The sequence below is a fragment of the Lagopus muta genome, chromosome 5 (assembly GCF_023343835.1).
Source record: "Lagopus muta isolate bLagMut1 chromosome 5, bLagMut1 primary, whole genome shotgun sequence".
NCBI lineage: Eukaryota > Metazoa > Chordata > Aves > Galliformes > Phasianidae > Lagopus > Lagopus muta.
The window spans coordinates 3,418,143-3,437,828 of record NC_064437.1 but is presented as its reverse complement, the minus strand read 5'-3'; the positions used below and the strand labels follow the sequence as shown (position 1 = coordinate 3,437,828).

At 38.9% G+C, this 19,686-nt stretch overlaps 1 protein-coding gene across 9 annotated transcripts in view; it reads left to right on the top strand.

Moving 5' to 3' along the window:
• Positions 1–19,686, top strand: part of FGGY (FGGY carbohydrate kinase domain containing) — a 281,489-nt gene that overhangs the window by 173,229 nt on the left and 88,574 nt on the right. For 8 of the 9 annotated variants that reach the window (XM_048946340.1, XM_048946341.1, XM_048946339.1 and 5 more), the window contains 3 exons: positions 430–541; positions 2,137–2,288; positions 8,911–8,999. In XM_048946340.1, coding sequence (XP_048802297.1) covers positions 430–541; positions 2,137–2,288; positions 8,911–8,999 — 353 coding nt within the window. Of the gene's footprint in view, positions 1–429; positions 542–2,136; positions 2,289–8,910; positions 9,000–19,686 lie in introns of those variants that run through there. The other variant, XM_048946346.1, reaches the window with a different exon arrangement.

Below are 19,686 nucleotides of genomic sequence, written 5' to 3'. Positions count from 1 at the left end.
ACTTGACAGCAATTTATTTTTGGGACCCTTTATTTTGTAACAAAAATGATGGCACAGTATTACCAGAGCAGTTTCATAAGATACTTCACTCGTTTGCCACCTGCAAACTGAATGAAGTGATGGAAATGCATAACCCTAATCCTGTCTCCAGGTTCACATGCAGCAGAACTTTTAGAAAAGAAATAACAGTGCTAGAAAGATTCGAAGCCTGTTAAAGATCTTTTCATATATGTTTGAATACAGTTCTGAAAACCAAATTTTGACTGTTTGCTACATTTTTATTAGCATTCAGATTGAGATATTAAGGAATACTGGATCTCTAAATTTTTGTAGTTTGAATTTCTAACTTGTTTTCTGTGCTCATTAGTTCACACGGTAAGCCATATACATGGATTTCTTTGTATTTGTGTATGCTTTATATATTTGCAGAAAGTCATCTGTGATGTTGATGCCAGCCAGATTCGAGGCATTGGATTTGATGCTACATGCTCCCTTGTTGTCGTGGATAAACAGTTCCAACCTTTGGCAGTCAACTCACAAGGTAGGACAAAAGGGAGATGAATTGCTTTCTGTTTGGCATCCTAACACCAATCTCCTTCGTAGTGGATCAGAGGGGCTGCCTCTTAGAGGTCTCTGCTCATTTTCAATTTTTAGATGTTTCATCCTCATTCAGACTTTACTAATCATGGCTTTTCTTGTCTGTGTGAATACCTGCCCACACTGGCTAAAGGAATGCTAGAAATGTAGTATTAGTGTAGCCTGACTGCCTCTTCTGTCATAGAGTTGCAAGCAGGAGGTTGAGCTTGCATATTTTTATTACACTGGTGTTCTGTCTTTGCCTAGGACAGTGCTAAGCCTCTGAAACAGTCTGGTACCTTTTTCTAAAAAGAAAATGAAGTTGTTATTAATTTTTAAGTTGATACTTCAGAAGCCTTCTTTTCCCCTCACACAATCCCATTTATGACTGGGAGGCAGCTAATTCAGTAGTTACATAGCCATAATCACAGTTCTGTTGTTTTACCCTTTCTGTTCTCATATTTATTTGTCATCTCCTATCCTTATTTTAAAAAAAAAAAAAAAAAAAAAAAAAAAGCAGCTTTGTCCCCAAAATGTCCTTTGCTAAATTTAGGAAAGATTATTTTTCAGTTTGAGAGTCTTTGATCTGTTCAGTATCTGATGATGTCTGGGGCTATTTTGGTCTACTGAGTCAAATTCAGTTCTCACTTTTTGCTGTCCGATATCCTCAAGAACTTGGGCTTTAAACAATGCTATCAAATATAAGAGAAGAACAGACAGAATGCTGTCACACTGGGCATGCACTAAGCTCATTGCAGGCAGTTTGGGAGGGCTAAATTGTTTGAGTCCATATTTAGTGTAGCATTGCTCCTCATAGACCTGACTTGTCTTGGAGTATGTTTTCAAGATTGAAATGCATGAGTGGCTCTTCTGTGGAGTTGAGTATGCACTGTACTCAGCAAGAGAGTGATGTGAAGTGTCACTTGGATTGTTCCTTCACCTGTTTAGTAGGACTTTTGTAGGTTAATTTAACTCAGATGTTTTTTGCTTTTTGTTCTGATGTATTACACAGACTTGCTGAATGCTTTTGCCTTCCACACCCAAAATAAACATAGTTTGGTCAACTACAGCCATGCTTCCCATTTTTGGAAGAATTTAGGATAGTTCTCTCTTAACTGTAGAATCCCTTATTACTCTTTAATTAATTGACTGGCCAAGTTTACTTCAATTTATAACTTATTTGCTCAGATTTTGTCATATTTTGATGAGTGGGAATTTAAAATGTTTTTTTGTGTTTTAAAATAAATGTGTACCATGTCCAGTAGTTTGGGTTATTTGAATGAAACATAGTTTACAAAAGCATAGCTTGTCACAGTTGTTGGACTCTCACAAGCCTGACTAGTTTCAGTCTCAGGGCATTCTCAGCCCTCAGCATGCCTTAAAAGTTGGCTAGAATTTTATCTCTAGCTACCTACTGTGAATTATTAGCATATTTATGTACTAGAGTTTTCCATGTAGAGGTGTAAGCGTGAAGCGCTTACAGCCTCGTAACATAGAGTATTGTGGTGGAGTTATACAGGACCTAAAGCAATCTCTGTTTTATTTTATTGTCTTTTAAAGGGCAAAACAACAGGAATGTTATTATGTGGATGGACCATCGTGCAGTCAGTCAAGTAGACCGCATCAATGCAACGCAACACCGGATTTTGAGCTACGTTGGGGGAGTGATGTCTGTGGAAATGCAGCCTCCTAAGTTGCTGTGGATAAAGGAAGTGAGTGCCTCTAAGATTGCAGTGTTTTTAGTAATGATCAATATCATTTTATTTGTAAATGCCTGAGAATGATATTTCAGAAACAAAGTTCTTCGACCTTAGCGCTGAGATCAGAGATGTGCAAGGTAAGGCCAGCCTTAAGATGTGATGAAGATGTTTTGAGATTTTTTTTTACCTCTTGATTATTTAGAGATTAATTTTAGCGAGGTTCAGTTTTTCTCAGATGAAAACTTTTAATATGCTTTTCTTATGTAATTTTAAGACCAGATGTATTTAGTAGTTTCGGTGCAGGTGATGAATGTGTCCTGGAAGTATCCTAGTATTTAGTTATGGAGCTGTACACATACTTAAAATATTGTAGCTGAACATGCTTAAAAAGGGCTTAGGTTCCACTTCTGGGTTGGTTTTTGTATCAGTGTGAAAGCAGCAGTGTCTCAGCACTGGGCATCCTTGCTGGATGTATTACTGCCTTTGAGACACTGCATCCAACAGTGAGGGAATGTGTGATGCCTTCAGCTGCTCACAGGGCAATCTAGTTTGAGCTTCATCAGCTTTCCAAGAAGGAGCTGAAGAATTTAGTTGCATGTCATCTCTAGGAAGTAGATCATCTGTAGAAGGAAGATGCTCTGTTCAAAATGCGAAACTCTGCTTCTTTCTTGTGTTTTTAACAACTGTCAGAGAAAAGGAAAAACACTCACCACTTGAACTTTTCAAAACCTCCTCTAGTCTGGCTTTTACGTTTGGTGTTGATGCTTGGCCAAAAGTAGATTACTTTCTGCCAGATTCAGTGCAGTGCCTTGGGTTGGAAGGGACCTCAAAGATCATTGAGCACCAACCCCATGCTGCAGTCAGGATTGCCACCCGCTGGATGAATCAAAGGAGTCGGCTGCCCACGGCCCCATGCAGCCTGGCCTTGAACACCTCCAGGGATGGAGCATCTGCAACTTCAACCCAACACCTCAACAACCTCTCAGTGAAAAGCTTCTTCCTGACACCTACCCTAAATGTCCCCTGTCATTACCTGACCTTGTGTTTCTGGAAAGAAATTTCTAAGAATTTTCATCTGAACAATTTTAGGTATTCCTAAAGAATATCACTTATCAAATTTACTGTGAACTTCTGGAAGTAATGAAGAGAAAGGACAAGGGGGAGGTGACCTAACTGTGCTTTCCACTTCTGTCATCTTTTCTTACTAGAATTTATACTGAAGATGACTTCACCGTGATGAGTGAGCTGAATTAATTACACAAGGAGTAGATACTGGTCTTTATTTCTTGTAATTTTCCTGTTATAAATGACTTGTATTTATTTGTGGAAGGATGTTGCAGTTATTCATCCAAATTGTAAGATATTCTCCTCAGCTTCTTCTAGATTTTCTTTTTTATGTAGTATTTTATCTGTGTGTTTCTTTTGATCGCTTTACATTTTCACTGCGCAGAGATTAGGAAGAACTAGAAAGTAGAGGCTTCAGAGCATATTCTATACATTTAATTATTTCACTCTATCACATTTTGATTTCAAATTAAGAAACCAGACTGTGGAGGACCTAACAAGTTTCTTTGCAATCTTTTGTTTGAATTGTATTAGCTTACATTCAGTTTGAGCACTGATGAATCACTTTATGCCCTGGCATCCAGTGGCTGGTCTGCATGAAATTAATTGGAGGGTCCTGATGTCTGTGACTGAAGATAGGTGTCATATGGCAAAGTCAGCAATGCCTGTGAAGTTTGCTTGTCGGTCACTTTGCAGTAAATGATCAACTGAATGCAGCTGCTGGATAAGCTTCTGGGGCTTTCTTGTCAACATTAGTGGCTCGCTTAGGAGCAGCACTTTGTTTCTTTGCTCCTTGTGTGCTGAGAGGATCCATTTAAATGTTAGATCTGCAGTATATGTAAACCAAAATGAATATCTTTCTTTTAAATCTACTTTCTGTAGGTACAGTCACACTTGAATTTGGAATGTTGTCAGCTGAATTAAGAGTGTGGAATGTTGTAGATAAAGTTGGGGAAAAAAAATATATTATCCTTTCACAAATATTTAGAAACCAGCTGAAAGATAATGCTGACAAAGTCCTCCTGAACTCCATAAGATAAGTAAAAATGTAAACTAAAGTGAAAAAGAAAGTAGTCCCTAGTTACTGAATCTCTCAGAATAACCAGATAATTCTCCTACCTTGCTATAATTTCCTTAGATATCAATTTTTTTTTAGAATTATCTTGCAAGGTCTGTGGTTACTGTTGGTTCTGCTCTAGAATTAATGTTAGTGTTTTTTTTTTCCCCAAAGGTAGCAGAAGAGAGAATCTTGTTTACTAATTTTTGGCTGGAGATTTGATTGTGGCTTGTGCCAAAACAGGAGGATGCTTGTTACATTTTTGTCATATTAATGGCATTACAAATCAGCTATTTCTAAAAAACATTCATCCCATATGCTGTGGCATATTCCAGATGGGTGGAGCGTGCTGAACTGGGAATAGGTATTTGCTTGGTAACTGTCCCCAAATGGAATGCAGTTTTCCTATAGTGTATTTTCACACCTCATATTTAAGTATGGTGAGAAGATCCTCCCTCCAGCAAAAAAAAAATAATCAGAGTGAATGACTAGCAGAAATCCCTTGCAATTGATAACTAAAATTGATAATTCTCAGTTTATCTTCTTCATATTTTTTATGGCACGTTGTCAGCGATCTTTCACTGAGCACATCTTCAGTTACAGCCACATTTTTATGCATCATCGTTCTTTTAGTTTGTTTTTGCACACCCATGACTTGCAGCTTTATCAGCCAAAGGGATAATTTGCAGAAACAATTAAAACATGTATTTTCCTGGCTACGGAGGGGCATTAGCTTGGCAGCAACATATTTGTTGTGTATGTCCTCTTCTTTATTGCATTTGCAGCTGATTTTGTTCTGTTGAATGCAACTGGTAAGATTTTACCAATAAAAAGCTCTCAACTCCATGTTTAGTGAACAGAATCCAAGCTACTGGGTTTGAAACTGAACTCTTGATAAGGACTGTTTATAAATGCTTGAACAGCTTTTTGCTATCAAAATCCATACATAAGTTAGACATGTTTGCATAGATTGTACTTTGGACTGTTCAGTCGGGCTTTTGGTAGCAGTTACTAATCAAGCAAAATAGCCTTAAAAAAAAAAAAAAGAGGACTAACATCTGGAATGCTTGAAACACCTGCACCTCTGAGAATCTCTCAACTCTGCTACAATGTGATGATCTTTATGAACATTCCCACAGCTTTTCCTTCATCCCTTTTTACAGCTCCAGTTAACTCAGCCTTTGATAGCGCTGGTCTGTGTTTCTGTCGTGCACGTGGCATTGCCTGACCTGGACTATGATATTTGCCTGACTTTTGGTGCTACCCCGAGGCTGCCTCATGGATTTGGAAACATCTGCAGGTGTCTAAGACAGTGTCTTGTCTGTGGAGACAGTGTGATGCACCAAAGCAGAATTTTCCACCTTTGGCAGTAGCCTTATCCTTACAGCTTACTTTCTAAGGTGGCCTCTTATCCCCAAGAACACGTTTAAGGCCTTAAGATGAATCTGGTGATTCATTTGGTGGGTTGAGCTTTTTTGGGGGAGGAAAGAAGGGGGGTGTTGTTTGTTTGTGTTGTTTGTTTAGGGTTTTTTTTATCTTTTTTTTTGAGTGCAACTTACAGTTGCAAAACTGATCAGTCTGCAGCCCTGGCTCCAGCAATGATTTTAATAGTGCGTACAGTTTATCTTGGATGTCTGAGAAGGGCTCTATCACATGGCTTGGCATTAGTTCTGAAGTATGGGAGATGGAAGTTCTAAGTTCTTGCTTTGTCTGAGTCGGAATAGGGTGTGGGACATCAGTTTCTTATGTCCTCGTGAGTGTGTGTATTGTCTTCAGTCTGTTCATGCAGATTGCCTAGGAGATTGGGATTCAAAATTCAGGTTGAGTTGGGAAAAGCAGACTATTATTCAGTGAGTGTGTCTCATTTTCAGATGACTTAGATCTTAACCTGATATGGAACTTGAATGCTCATGCCAACTTTTTTTTTTTTTTTACTCTAAATGGTAAAACATCTTTCTGATTCCATCTGTCCCTGCTGGTTTTAATCTAGGTTTCTCACACACCAATTTGGGATGGTTTCAGAATGTGTGGGTTTTGACTGATAGGTAGCCATGAAATACAGGCCAATGCCCTGTGCTAAATCGTAAGTTTTACTTCAAGCCCATCTTAAATTAATCCAGTGTCCAACAGAGTTTGGATATAAAAGCTGTCTGTAAAGACATTTAATATTTTCCAATTCACATTTAGTCTGTATTAGCAATTATGAAAGTTAGGCAAGTTTTGGTGTTTGTCTTCATATTTTAGTTCTGGTGTGGGGGTAAAAGCATTTTCACTACTTTTAGTTGTCTGATGATCACTTAATCTTACAAGAAAATAATATAGCTAGTAAAAGCAGAAGTTTCCAATACAGAAATAAAATACCTCAGCAAAGCACTAAGGTACAAATCTGAAAGCTCCTTTCTTGTTCTCAAGGAGAACACTCCTATGTGTTTCTGAAAAATCCTGTTGCGTAGAAAAGCTCATGTGAAGTTCTACAAGTGTGTGCATTTCAGCCCAACTCATAGGTGAGCAGTGTACATAGCATGAAACAAAATTGTGCAGCATGGCTTCATGATAATCTTTTGACTTGGCAGAAATGACCTCTACCTATTTCTTGACCTCTGTACCAGTTCTCCCCACCTCTCACTTTTATCCTTCTGGTCTAGGAAGATTCTGTGCTTCATAATTCTTAAACTCATTACCCACAGTTACTTTAAAATCTCCAGATAATTCTGAATAACCTTTGAGAAGTGTTGTATTTTCTCACAACGAAGAGATTGTGGAGATACTCAAGACCCAGCTGGATGCCTACCTGTGCGACCTATTGTAGGGTTACTGCTCTAGCACGGGGTTGGACTCAGTTTCTGGAGGTCCCTTCCAACCTCTGCAATTCTGTGGTTGTTTTCTTTTTAAATAAAAGAAGCATCCATGGGTGCCCCTCAGTTGAAAGGTTGAATGTGTTTCTTCAGCAGTGAGTTTGATGGCTGAGATGCAGGATATGAATACAGTACTGGGAATGTTCCTGGATCTTTTCCATCCTGCTTTTAATGTGGTCACAGATTTGACTACGAGTAAGAATAAATTAAATTAAGTGAGTATCAAAAACATGGAGACTTTTTTAAACTTGTTTGGAAAAAGCATCAGGATATGCTATGGTTTTTTTGTCTTTCTTTACTAATTAGTGATGACAAAGCATTGAGATGGCAAAGAATGAATCATTTGGATGTTCATGAAACAAAATACTTCAATGTCACTAACGTGTGGCTTTTGGGAATTCCCTAAGTAATAGAATAAGGACCCAGTGAGTATCTCTGATAAAGCAGATTTGCTTGAAGGGCAAAGTTGTTCTTAATCTAATATCTTTTATCATTAACACTAATAGTAAATCTACTTCTGTTGCTTCTTAAAAACCAATGCAGAATAGTTTGCATGATCGAAATAGGATGAGTGAGCTTTGTACTAAGCTAAGGAGCACCTTTGCATTTCACATACAAAGTTAAATTGGAAGTAGTAGCCATCTACATCTAGTGTGTAAGCTACACTCAAGTTTGGAACAGGCATGCAAAGCTTGTACATTTTGTTTAAAAGTTGCAGTTGCATCAGTCTTTTTTTAACACAGTAAGCTGTTAAGACTCTTAGTGTTTAATACTTTTCTAAAAATCCTTTGCATCTGCAATCTTGTATAATCTTTTATAATTGCCTTTGCCTGAGCTTATGAAGAGTAGATGAAAATGGTAGGATATGAAATGCAAATACACCGTATGGCAAGCAAATCACCCCTTAGATTTCTTCAATAGAGATGAAGCCCCAAAATAACTTCCCATCTTATTCTGGAGTACCTCCCCAACTCTGTCATAGCCTGCTAGATGCAACCATTGACCAAATGTGTGTTTTTGGCTGAAACTGTGCCACCTAGCAGGTCTCCATGCCCCAGAGACCCCAGCTAGGATGTATGCTTAGATGAGCCACTGTTTCAGCTATTTAGAAAACCATTGGAGATTTTTAAAGCAATTTGGGAGGGTGAAGCTTCATAGAAAGCTTACAGATTCTTACTTGCTTTGATCAACTGGCCTAATAGATTGCAAAGCTTTGTTCTGTGCTCACAGAGGTATTTGTTTTCTTCCTGCACTTAAAATTTAGAAATAATAAATATAAAATGGTTTATTTTAGAAAGTAAGGCATGGCTTTGAGCAAATGTTTTTAAAGTGAGTTGTCTACTGATTTTGTGCCTGCCTGCTCTGACACTGAGCAGCTGACAGGGAACTGTAAGATCCCACGTTATCGATCTGAACCATGTGTCTCCATTAACTTTCTTGGGAAGCCCTTATGATCAATTTGTGGTGGGGAAAGAACTCAGTTCTTCAGACAGTAAATCACTGCAAAGTGAGCAGTGCAGGAATATGGAGAGAGATCAGGGTATTGAATTTGGAAAAATTAAAATTTTCCCCACAACAGTTTTCTTAATTGCCATTAAAAGGAGGAGGTGATCATGTCTGCCCTCATATCTGTATTTCTCTAATGTTTTTTTGTTAGAACTTACAAGAGTCGTGCTGGGAGAAGGCAGGCTACTTCTTTGATCTCCCGGATTTCTTATCTTGGAAAGCCACAGGTGTCACTGCAAGGTATGTTAATTGTAACAGGATGATTTAGTCATCTGAGTCTATTTTCTTATGTGTGTTTCTGCTCTAATTCATTTTGACTGGACGTGCTGTTACATACATCTGTCTGTAATTCAGTCTGCTCTAAAACATCTTGAACCTATCTCCTGCTTCCATTGTACATTCCTGAACACAGTTCCTGTGAGCAGCGTAATTCACATATACAGTATGTTGCTACAACTGTTAGTCCATTGGTCTTATATTCTATTTAGGAACATAAATATAGTTGCTCTTGTTACTGTGAAATAAGCTCCTAATAGTGCTTTGAAATCTATTTTTGTTGACAAATTTATTGACTTTCTGAGAACTGAAACAAAATGCTTCTTTTGGGTATGGAAGACATCGTATAAAATCTATCTAGGAGTGGTTACTTCATTGTAAAACACTCCCCAAAAGCATCATACAGTGCTTGCTGATAAATTAAACAGCGGTGTTTGAGAGAACTCCATTAAAATCTTGATTCAAGTGACATTAGTACAAGTGAAATACACATGCAGATAAACAAATCCTCCAATAGAGAAGCGAGATACAGTGTCCACTTAAAAAAAAAAATAATCTTACGGCCCAATTCCACACCCAGCTCAGCACAGCTCACAGGTACTTCCATTGGAGTCTCTGGAGTTGTATCTGTGCAAAAATTAGTCCAAAACGAAAGCTGTAAGGAGTTAGTTTTAGTGTTGGGGCAATGGAAAATGCATTCATGTCAGATTTCTTTTTGAGCATTCTTTCTCCCTGGCCAGTCTCCCTAATAGGCAGCTATTGTTAAATACATATCTTGCATTATATAAAGGTGCTGTTTGACTTTGAATGAAAAAGTGAAGAGAATGGAAGCTAGTAAATTCTTGCACAAAGAACTGAAAGATGGTATTGCAAATATAGTCAGGTTCTACTGTGTTCTGTACAGCTGTCAACTGCATAGCAAAGGAACTCTCACCCAAAAGATCATGCAGTGTAAGCTGACCTGTCAGTTGACCCAAATCAAATTTCAGGAGGATAAATCCCAGGCTCGCTGTTCCCTACAGGATCTCTGTATTGTACAAATACTCAAGACTTCAGTTTAGAACTGGCACCCTCTGCTCAGGGACTAAGTAGAGAAAGGTAATGGCCTTTTTTTTTCCCCAAGCAACTTGAGTGCTTCACAGTATCATAGAATAGCCTGAGTTGAAAAGGACCATAATGATCAATATCATATATATCAAGTGCTACTTAAATTTGGGTACAGCTGTGGGGAGAAAACTGGCTTTCTCTCTTAAGAGAGCCTTTTTTGAGGCAGTTGAAAAGATATGACCTGGGAAACAGATATGTCTAAATGTCACGTGTATGTGGTTACAGATTCTTTAAATTTGTCCTCTGATAAGTTTAATAGGACACAGGAAACACTTTTATTTGCCCTTATATGTAGGAACATCTCTGTATCACACATGGTGAGATGCTGATAGAAAGTTTGTACGAAGTGCAGAATTTGGCTTTGTGATCCTAGGATGGCTGATAGATGGTGTGAGAAGTGCGGGCAAATAATAAAAGGATCACCTTGTGCTGCTGGCTGAAGAAGCTAAAACAGAATATGATCCAAGTGGGGTTGGACTTCGAATATTATTTGGAATGTGCTTTTAAAGAGAGGGAGATAGTTCCAGAGAGAGTGGTGATGTACATGGAACAGAATTCTTATCTTGTTTGAGCAAAGGGGTCTCTAGCATTGATGAAGAGGGTTCCTGCTCTTCCTCTCTGTCCCATAGCAACTTCTGTCCCTCTTGTTTTTAATAGAGGCAGCTGTACTGTATGAAAGAAATCCCTTTCTCCAACCTGTTTCCTAACTTCCAACATAGTTTAGTCTATGTGAGGTGATGGAGGGCACCTTCCTGCAGACTTTAAAATATAACTGTTGTTATTACCAATTTAGCAGTTGGAAAAAGATCATACTATTTTGGATAAAGTACTTCCCTGTATATCATCCTTTGCTGCCTTAATGTGCACTTCCCCAAATTAAACTGATCATTTCTGCTCTACTGGAATGTCTTAGGCGATAATAAAAGGGAAACAAATAGGAAAATAGGACAAGAATTTTTTTCTTGGAATCAAACCTTAATTTTTTTCCCCCATCCTCTACTTCCCCCTGTGCACACTTCTTTCTGAAGATTTGCCATGTAGTTTGAAGTGAAGTATTTCATCCTGCATATCATCATTCATAATACTGTGGAAGTGGAATTTTATCACGTGTAAGATTTTTACCACCTTTTCCCTTGAGCACAAAGGAGCCTATTCACAGGGCAAGGCACCGTGTTAAGTCATTGTGAATCACACATTATTTGACCCTGGTAGAAGACAGATTTTATTTTTATTATTTTTTTTTTTTAATCTGTTTTGGTGGTGGTAAAATCAAGTAATTCCAGGGACATTTCTGTAAGAAGGATTTTTGCATGTGTTGAAATTCCTACTCTTGCTTCCTTACGTTTTTAAGTGGCTCCTTAAAACATTTTGTGTGTATTTAACATTTAAAAACATTGTGTGGTCTTTTTGGCTTTGGAGAGATTACTCAGTGCCCAAAGTTAAGCAGCGTGTGATTGGGCTTTGAAGTATCTGAAAGCAGCTATTGGTTCATGTTTCTGAGTATGAAATCATTTGTCTTTCACCTGCAAACAATTCTGCTGGCCTGAAGTGCCTTGTTGCCAAGGGAAGTTTTTTTCCAGTGGATATATAATAAGCAAAAAGTTCAGGTAAGAATACCTGAGGGGTGGGGACTTAAACATACTCTGAGACTTTGACCTACTCCCTTTAGAAGTGCTGTCTGTGTATCTCAGTGAACAGCATCTGCCTATGAACTTCATAGAACGAGTTTCAAATCATTGATTCCCACTGTTCTTAAAAGATTGTTGCCTGTAATATTCCCTATTAAAAGAGTTCAATTCTTAGTATTTCTCATTTGGGTTAATGTACGACCATGCAGATGCTTTGAATGATCCAGAAGCCGACTCTTCTGCATTAAAAAGCTTTCCTGGCAGATCCCTGGTTAAAAGCTTGAAAACTTTGCAACTTTCCTTCTCCTGACCCAAGGTTACATCAAGGAACATTGGTTTGGCCCCTAGGATAGTCAGGTATTATTGCAGAAGTGCTGCTGTGGGGAGAATGCTGTTTTTTCAGGCATACTAGCAGTGCTTTCATAGGCTCAGCGCTTTTCCTCATGGTGAGTGTGACTCACTGCTATCTTCCACCCACCATCTACAACCTCTGATCACTTTTTCTTTATATGGTGTTTTTGAAGTTATCTTAAAATCAAAATAAATATCTGACTGACTTAGAGATAACTGTATTATGGACAGAGTATTTTTTTTTACCAGAGTTGCACTTCTGCAATCCTGTCTCTATTCTGATGTCTCGTGAAGAATTAGATTGCAGACAGGAAGATGGCTAAGCTGTGGTATCAGGTAGAATTCACACACGTTTCTGAAGTCATGTGTACTTAGATCCAGTTTCTGCTTCATAGCCCTTCCAGCTCACTGCCTGGAAACAGAGATGGTCTCTGCTGTATTTACGTGGTGTAACATGATTGGTAATCAAAGAGAGTGAACCTGTGGAGGAGGACTTGGAAATGCAGGGAAGAATGTCAGGCTTGACAGTAACTGAGGTGGAGAGTGTCCAGCATTGTGCTATAAGCCACTGGTTGAGGATGAATAATTCAGTATCTTTAAAGAAAATGCTGGCAAATCATTCATAAAGATTCAAGAAGTGCCAGAATGAGTGAAGAAACAGAGACATAGGATTCTTTTAAAGTAGCTCCCAAAATTGCAGAAAAAAGTTGGAACAAAGCGAGTTTTTGTACAAAAACTATTTTTTTGTGTGTGTTCTCACACTGCAAATGTATTAATAGCTGGGGAAAGTAACTTTTTATCTAGTAGAGATGTTATCTCATACATGAGTGGTGACCCAAGTAATTTTCCTGTGGAAATACTTGTCTAGTCAGCCTTAAATTGCTAGCTTTCATGTCAGGGAAAATGATATGACATGTTTTGTTGGGGAGTCTTTTGTAAACTATCTACATCCAACACACATCTCAGGATCATGAGTTTGTTCAGAGAAACTCAGTTTTATAAGAAAGATGTTCTTAGTGTTATGTTAATTACAGGCTGTAAACTGAAATACAAATGGATATGGTTCTTAAAGATTTCTAGGAACCACGTAGCTAACTAGTATTATGCCATGAGTGTTTGTGAGAAAGGGGTGTATATTCTTTTAATATTCACTATGTTTGAATCTGGGAATCCAGGTTTAAGTCTTTTATCTCCCCTCTTTGCTTTGGATAAGTAAATTAAATCTACATTTATGGAGGTGTTCAGGCTGCTGAATACCTTTTGAGGATTTGATTCTTTTTCATTCTTACGCTTGCTCTTCATCTGTGAAGCTGACACACAGTGATAGTAGGTCAATGCCCCATCCGTGGAGGTGCCCAAGGCCAGGCAGGATGGTCCTTTGAGCAGCCTGCTGATCTGCTGGGTGGCAACCAGCCCACTACAGGGTTTGGAGCTGGATGGCCTTTAAGGTATCTTCCAACCTAGGCCATTCTATGATTCGGTGAGGTTACTTTCTTTTCCCTTTGATTAGTATTTCTTTTCCCTCTACGATTAGTAGAGTCCTTACCAAACTTTTTCTTCAGATAGGCTAAAAACTTTGAAAGTGGAAAAGCTTGGAAGAGAAGGGGATGTTTAGAGGTACTGTAGAAGAAACAGACTGCTGTATGTTGGATGGTTATCTGAAGAATGTCTGTGCCTTTTAAAGGATTGAGCAATAAGTAAGAAAGATGTGGTAACTGGAGCAGCACAGACACCAGATTCTGCCCTTCCCTTCCTTCCTAGCTGTGCCATGACTAATGTATACCTTTTGGCTGGGATTCTGGTGTTTGGCTTCTTGTTTATACTTTGTGCCTACTTAGAGATGCCTGATCTAAAAATTAAAACCCCTCTCTGTGAAGAAAGAGGCTTGGGAATATTCCAAAGGTTTTGCTGATAAGACTGCAGCCCATGTGGCAGTGACAGTATCCTGATTTGCACTCGGGTTTTACATCCTGTTTATGAAATGAAACCCAAGGCTTCAGACGTGGAGACTTGTTTTGAGAAGTCTCTGGAGAAGAGGGGATTATCTCAAAGGGCTGGTTGGGAGGGAAGCGGTGGTGTTTTTGTGGATCAGACAAAGAAAGTGCCACGAATTTCCTGTCCTGAAGCCAACAGCAAGTGTCCCTGTGATGGTGCCTTTGCCAAACAAGACAGAATTCCACTTCTATTCGGCTTTTAATAAATTCAAAACATGTTCTTTGGAGTCTGGTGACACACAGACTGATGCAGTGTAAGAAAATAGGAAGCGTGTAGCTGCAAAAATGATCAGGGATGTGAAGGGCAGGTGCAATGTGAGCCGTTACTGCTCGATATTTTCTTCTTAATGATTAATTTAAAAACGGCCTGTCCTTGGGCCGGCGGAGGCTGAAAGAGCTCTGTGTGCTAAATAAGAAAATTGTTAGCAGGTCTCGTTAATGTAAGCCAGGAAGCATACAGGCAAACAGGAAGCTTTAGCTATTGTTGTTGTACAAATGCCCTTTACAAAATATTAGCAAGAGAAACTTAATGTGTTTTCCACAAGAACGGGAGCCCTTCATGGTGTCGAACTGTATCTGCACAGTGAAGAAAAACAGCCTTGTCCCCTTCCAGCAGCTTTGACATACATTGAGACATTGCATTTCAGGGATTTGAATTCAGATCTTCAAATATTTACTACTTTGATTTTTTTTTTTTTAAGTTGTTAGGATTGTTAATTAGCTGTGACAGCATCTAGCCCTTAGTTTTCTATTGTGTTCATTTGCTGCTGGAAAAAAAAAGTCAGCTAGGTCAGTATAGAAAAGGATTGGGGGCAGGCGCAGTAGTAGATGTATTACTGGCAACTTGCCACAGAGACAGTGAACTCTGAGCCAACCATGAAGTCATTTTGAACTCAGGGAGTCTCACTAATCCAAGGCAATGTGTCTTAATTTGACAAAGCAAAGACTGCTTGATAAGCAGCCTCTGCTAGAAATGCTGTTAAACGGAGGTGTTTGTAAGTTTAGATTGTGGATGAGAAATGTGGCAAAATACAAGGACTCATCTTGTTTTCGGGTTCCTTATACTCTCCCAAGCCCAAAAGCAGGCTTGGCTCTGCTCTCCCCTGCAGTTCGGGCTGTGCAGTGGCTTGATGTGAAATTTGAGAAACATATGTAGTTTTCTATTTCAGGAAAATGATCTCAGGGATTGAATGTGTGTTTTGTTGGCTGTTAAGCTCTGATCTTGCCTAGTGTGGTAGTTTGAGAGTGCATGTATATGCGAGTGTCTGTGTGATGGTTAAAACATTCTCCAGCACTTTTTGGAAATAAAATTTGGGGTTCATACATTCATTGCTGCTACAGGTCTTATTTCTGCAGTTTGAAAATACAGCATCCTACCTTGTAAGAAGCCTTTTAAATAAGAATGCTATGGTACATTAGAAAATATTTGTTTTTTATTTTTCCAAAGTAGTCATTAACATTTAGTTGAGCTGATGAGAGGTACACACACCAAGTTTTCCATGAAGGCAAAGGAGCTTTGCTTAAACAACCCTTTCATTGTTGATCCTGTGCAGGAGCAATATACACATGAACACTGTAATTAATAGCTTCTCTAAGGGTCAGATAATAATCTTCCCATAATAACATTTGCAAAGAGGTGGTTGGGAGTCCTTCAGATCCAGCTTGCTGACTTGCTCAGTAATCATAGCATTGGATAACTGTGCTTCTCTGTAAGTGTGTTGTGTGTGGGGGGTTGTGATCTTATGGCACTCAATTCTGGGGAAGGACGAGGCAGAAACCACAGAGAGGCTTGTTGTTTTTCAGTTCTCTTCTCTCTTTTTTTTTCTTTTTTGAACAGTCCTCGTGGTTCTTTGCTGTTATAGGCTGCATTCAGGGGGTGTATGTTTCCTTTGCTTTAGCTTCTGAGAACACCATCAGGGATCAGACCCCGATGGTACAAGACATGTTATAAACAATCTGTCATCTTCTTTGAACTCGTGCTTATGTGAAACGTTGTGGAAAGCCCCATGCAAAGCCCTTGTCCCTTGTGAAATTGGGTCTCCATTCAGCAAGAACTGTGCAACAATTGCTTTCTTGCATAAATTTGAACCAGATAAGAAAAAGCCATGTTTATGAACTCCTGGGTCATTTACAGCCCCAGGAGTGTTTCACTGTGCACATATATAATGCATGCATTCACAGTAAATTCTTAAAAACCACCCCCTGAAAACAATAACATTCCAGAAGTGTTCTCATCCAGTGAAGGAAAAAAACAAAGCTATGTAGGGTGAAGTCTGTGCATTGCAGTGAGTATATATTGTGCTTAAAAGTATTAAAACTCACTTAAACTTATTGTTCCGTAAGTCTTCTCCTCTCCTTCTACTTCTTTTTATTTAAAAAAGGAAGAAATAATTTACCCTTCTGCCATACCTTGTATATGAAAGAACCTTAATCATTTCAGCCTTAGAATACTCTTCTGAAGTAAAAAGGTGGCACGGTTGTTTTATGGATGGGAAAACAGCCATGTGATTTGAAGGCTAAGGTTTTTGTAAGCGTTGAGCTGGGTGTCCAGCTTTCTGTCTAACTTACAGTTACAAATGATGTATGGATTTTTATAGATCACACTAGAAATTATTTGTTTGAGACCAATTCTTTCTCCAGGCTTCCCAAACAAACACTTTTTACCACCGGAATGTTCCTGCCACCCTTTTCACTGTAATGCATGGTTGAAGAACAGCCTTAGACTGGAAGGCAGTTTAGTTTTACGTTTGCTTTATTTTTGTTGGCTGGCTGTCTAAATCTGTTTAATGTCAGTAACTTTCACTGGAAATTCTCATCGTGCTTTAGGATGACACTGATGATGTCAGGGTTGATTTACATTATCTCTTTAAAGTAGCATTAGCTTACATAGGACTTTTTCTCTTGTTTGTTTTAGCATTCATATTGTCCAGAGAGGAGCCTTTTAACTGTGAGATGTAAATATCCTGACAACCCAGACTTCAAAAGAAGGCGATTCTTTGTCCATAGAAGTGATGCTACTTCTTTGCCAGCTCTGTAACCTTTATAATAGTGTACTTTTATGCTTGACTTGTCATCTGCATATAAAAATCATCTTAGATCAGTGATACAGTGCATTCAAGAATGCTTCTAAGGAAGGCAGATGCTTCTACGTGTTCTGTCATTTCTTCTTTGTGGTAGACCATCTGGCACATTAAGTAAGATCTGGCTATTGATTCGGTGCAAGTCCCTGGCTTTGCCTTCTGCTCACATTAAGATAGCAAGCACTTTTATTGTAGCTTACAAATTGATGTGCCCAGATAGTGAGCCCAGTGCTATATAAATATATAACGTGTTGTATGAAATCGACAAGGGTTTGTTTTTTCCTTCCCCTGTTCCTTTATTCCAGTGCTGTTCCATTAAGCTGCTCGTTAGATGAAAGCTTGTAATTCAGTTTTCAGTGGATGAAATGTGTATGTGCTTATGGAATCAAAGACGTTCCAAGGAAGGCTGTTTATTTTCTTACTACCTTTAATTAAATTTTGATGGTAGGATTCTGACTGTCTGACTTGGGAGAAGAAGACAAAGCAATAATGATTGCAGTGTGTCACGCTAAAGATGACTGTAGTTATTTTTACCATTGTTAAGAAACTTAAATCTGCTGTGGGCAGAACAGTTAAAACTTCAGGTTCTGCTGTGTCTGTTAGCTTCGTTTTAAAGTGAAGGGAGGGAGTTCTGTATTTTGTCTTCTGGTACTGGCTGCCTTCAGGTAGTATTTGGATTTTAGAGAGAGAAAGAGGAACGAGCAACTTAGTTTTATTTTTATTTCTCAGTTTACCCATATTCAGGCTTAAGTTCCCTCGGAGCTGCTAATATAAGTTAACTTTATTTTAGTTCAAGTTCTGCTATCTCAGATGCGTCAGCCTGAGTTATGAGCTTGTTGGTGCTCTGCAGTTTGTATGCATCCGTCTGCTCTTCCTGAGTGCACATTTGGAAACAAGCAGCATTCCTCAGAGAGCCTGTCCCTGTATTACCTGAGAGGCTACAGCCAGCTCAGATCTGGCTCTCCTGCTGTCACTGCCAAATCACTGCCATGCTCCCTCTGCCTGCCTGTAAGTGCAGGAGGGAGTCCATAGAAGCAGCCTTGCAGTTGCTTTAAGTACCCACACACGGTGACTTGTAGTGGGAAGGAAGGGCTTTTGGGGGGTCCTTCTTACTGGATAAGTTGCCTGAGCAAAACTTAATTTGTTGTTTTGTTTTTAAATGAAATGATAACACCAAACAAATTGAAAAACAAACAAGAAAAGCCCTCTTAACCTACTTGTGTTTTTGCAGGCATAATACGGTTTTGTTAAGCTTGAAGAAATAGCTCCTGTTTTCACTCACTCTCCTCTGAAATTTTGAAGATGGTGTCTTCTTCCATCCTTACTGTCCAAGAGTTTTCTTTCAATGGATGAGACTGGATCTGCGCATTAGCATGGGAGGGAAGAGCGTACCGCTGCAGAGAGCTATTTCTATTTCCTGAGATTCCTGCCATGAACCTGTAGTTGGGACTTGTTTGTCCTTTGTATACAATGTACTTAGAAAAGTCTCCTTTGATAAAAGCGGTATTATGATATTAATTTAGTTTCAAGAAATGAATTGAGTGTGCTTCCTGTCTTAATGGGAGAAGTAGGTGTGATGTTGTCCTTGAATTCTGGAACACAGCATTTGTATGTGAGGTTAATGTTGGACTGAACTTTGATCTCCCTGTAAAGAAGGGAAAATGGGGTGTGTATAGAGCACAGTTATCATCTTCTCTTCAAACTTATCCCCATCCACTGCCATTCTTACCCTCTGCTTCTGTCCCCCAGGCTCTGTGGAGATACAAGCACAGTTTAGACTTGGAAAGGAGTAGTGTCTGCAGTCTACTTAATGAATAGTATCTTGTGTCAGGTTGGGTAATGTTTGCATATGTGATACACATGTGTGTATGTACGTATCTGTGAGTGTCTCAGGCAAATGAGAGTTCTGTATTGTTCACCATTCCTCATGCCAGTATCCCAGTAGCACCAGCTATGACAATAATGGGAGAGCTCTCTAGATAAATTCCTGTTTGTTTCAGGTTTTTGTATGCTTTATCCTGTAGCAACTGTTCATTTTGAGAGTAAGGACAGTTCATAAACAGATGTTGGAACTCAACATGGTGCCTGGAATTTACTGCTGTTTCTGACATGCCTGTAACAACACAGACAATCCTTATTTATATGGGTTAGCTCCACTAGTAATCTATCAAAGTAAATTTCTGATTAACTCTTTGTTTTTTGGGTTATGTTATAGATCAAAAGAAAGTTATACCTCACTAAAAATGTTAAAAGTCAAGGGATTTTTAGTTGCCTAACCTGTCATGAGCTATTAATTATGTACTTAAAGCAGGTACTCATTTGATTTAAACACAAACAGAACCATAGGAAGAGAAAGGAGGAAGGAGAGTAAAAAGAGTATGTCCAAAATGACATGGCACCAACTGCATTGTTACTGCACTGATTTTCCACTTGGGGAAAATCTCAAGGCTTTGTGAAGCATCTCTCTTGTGCTGGTTTCTCTGAAGGGGTT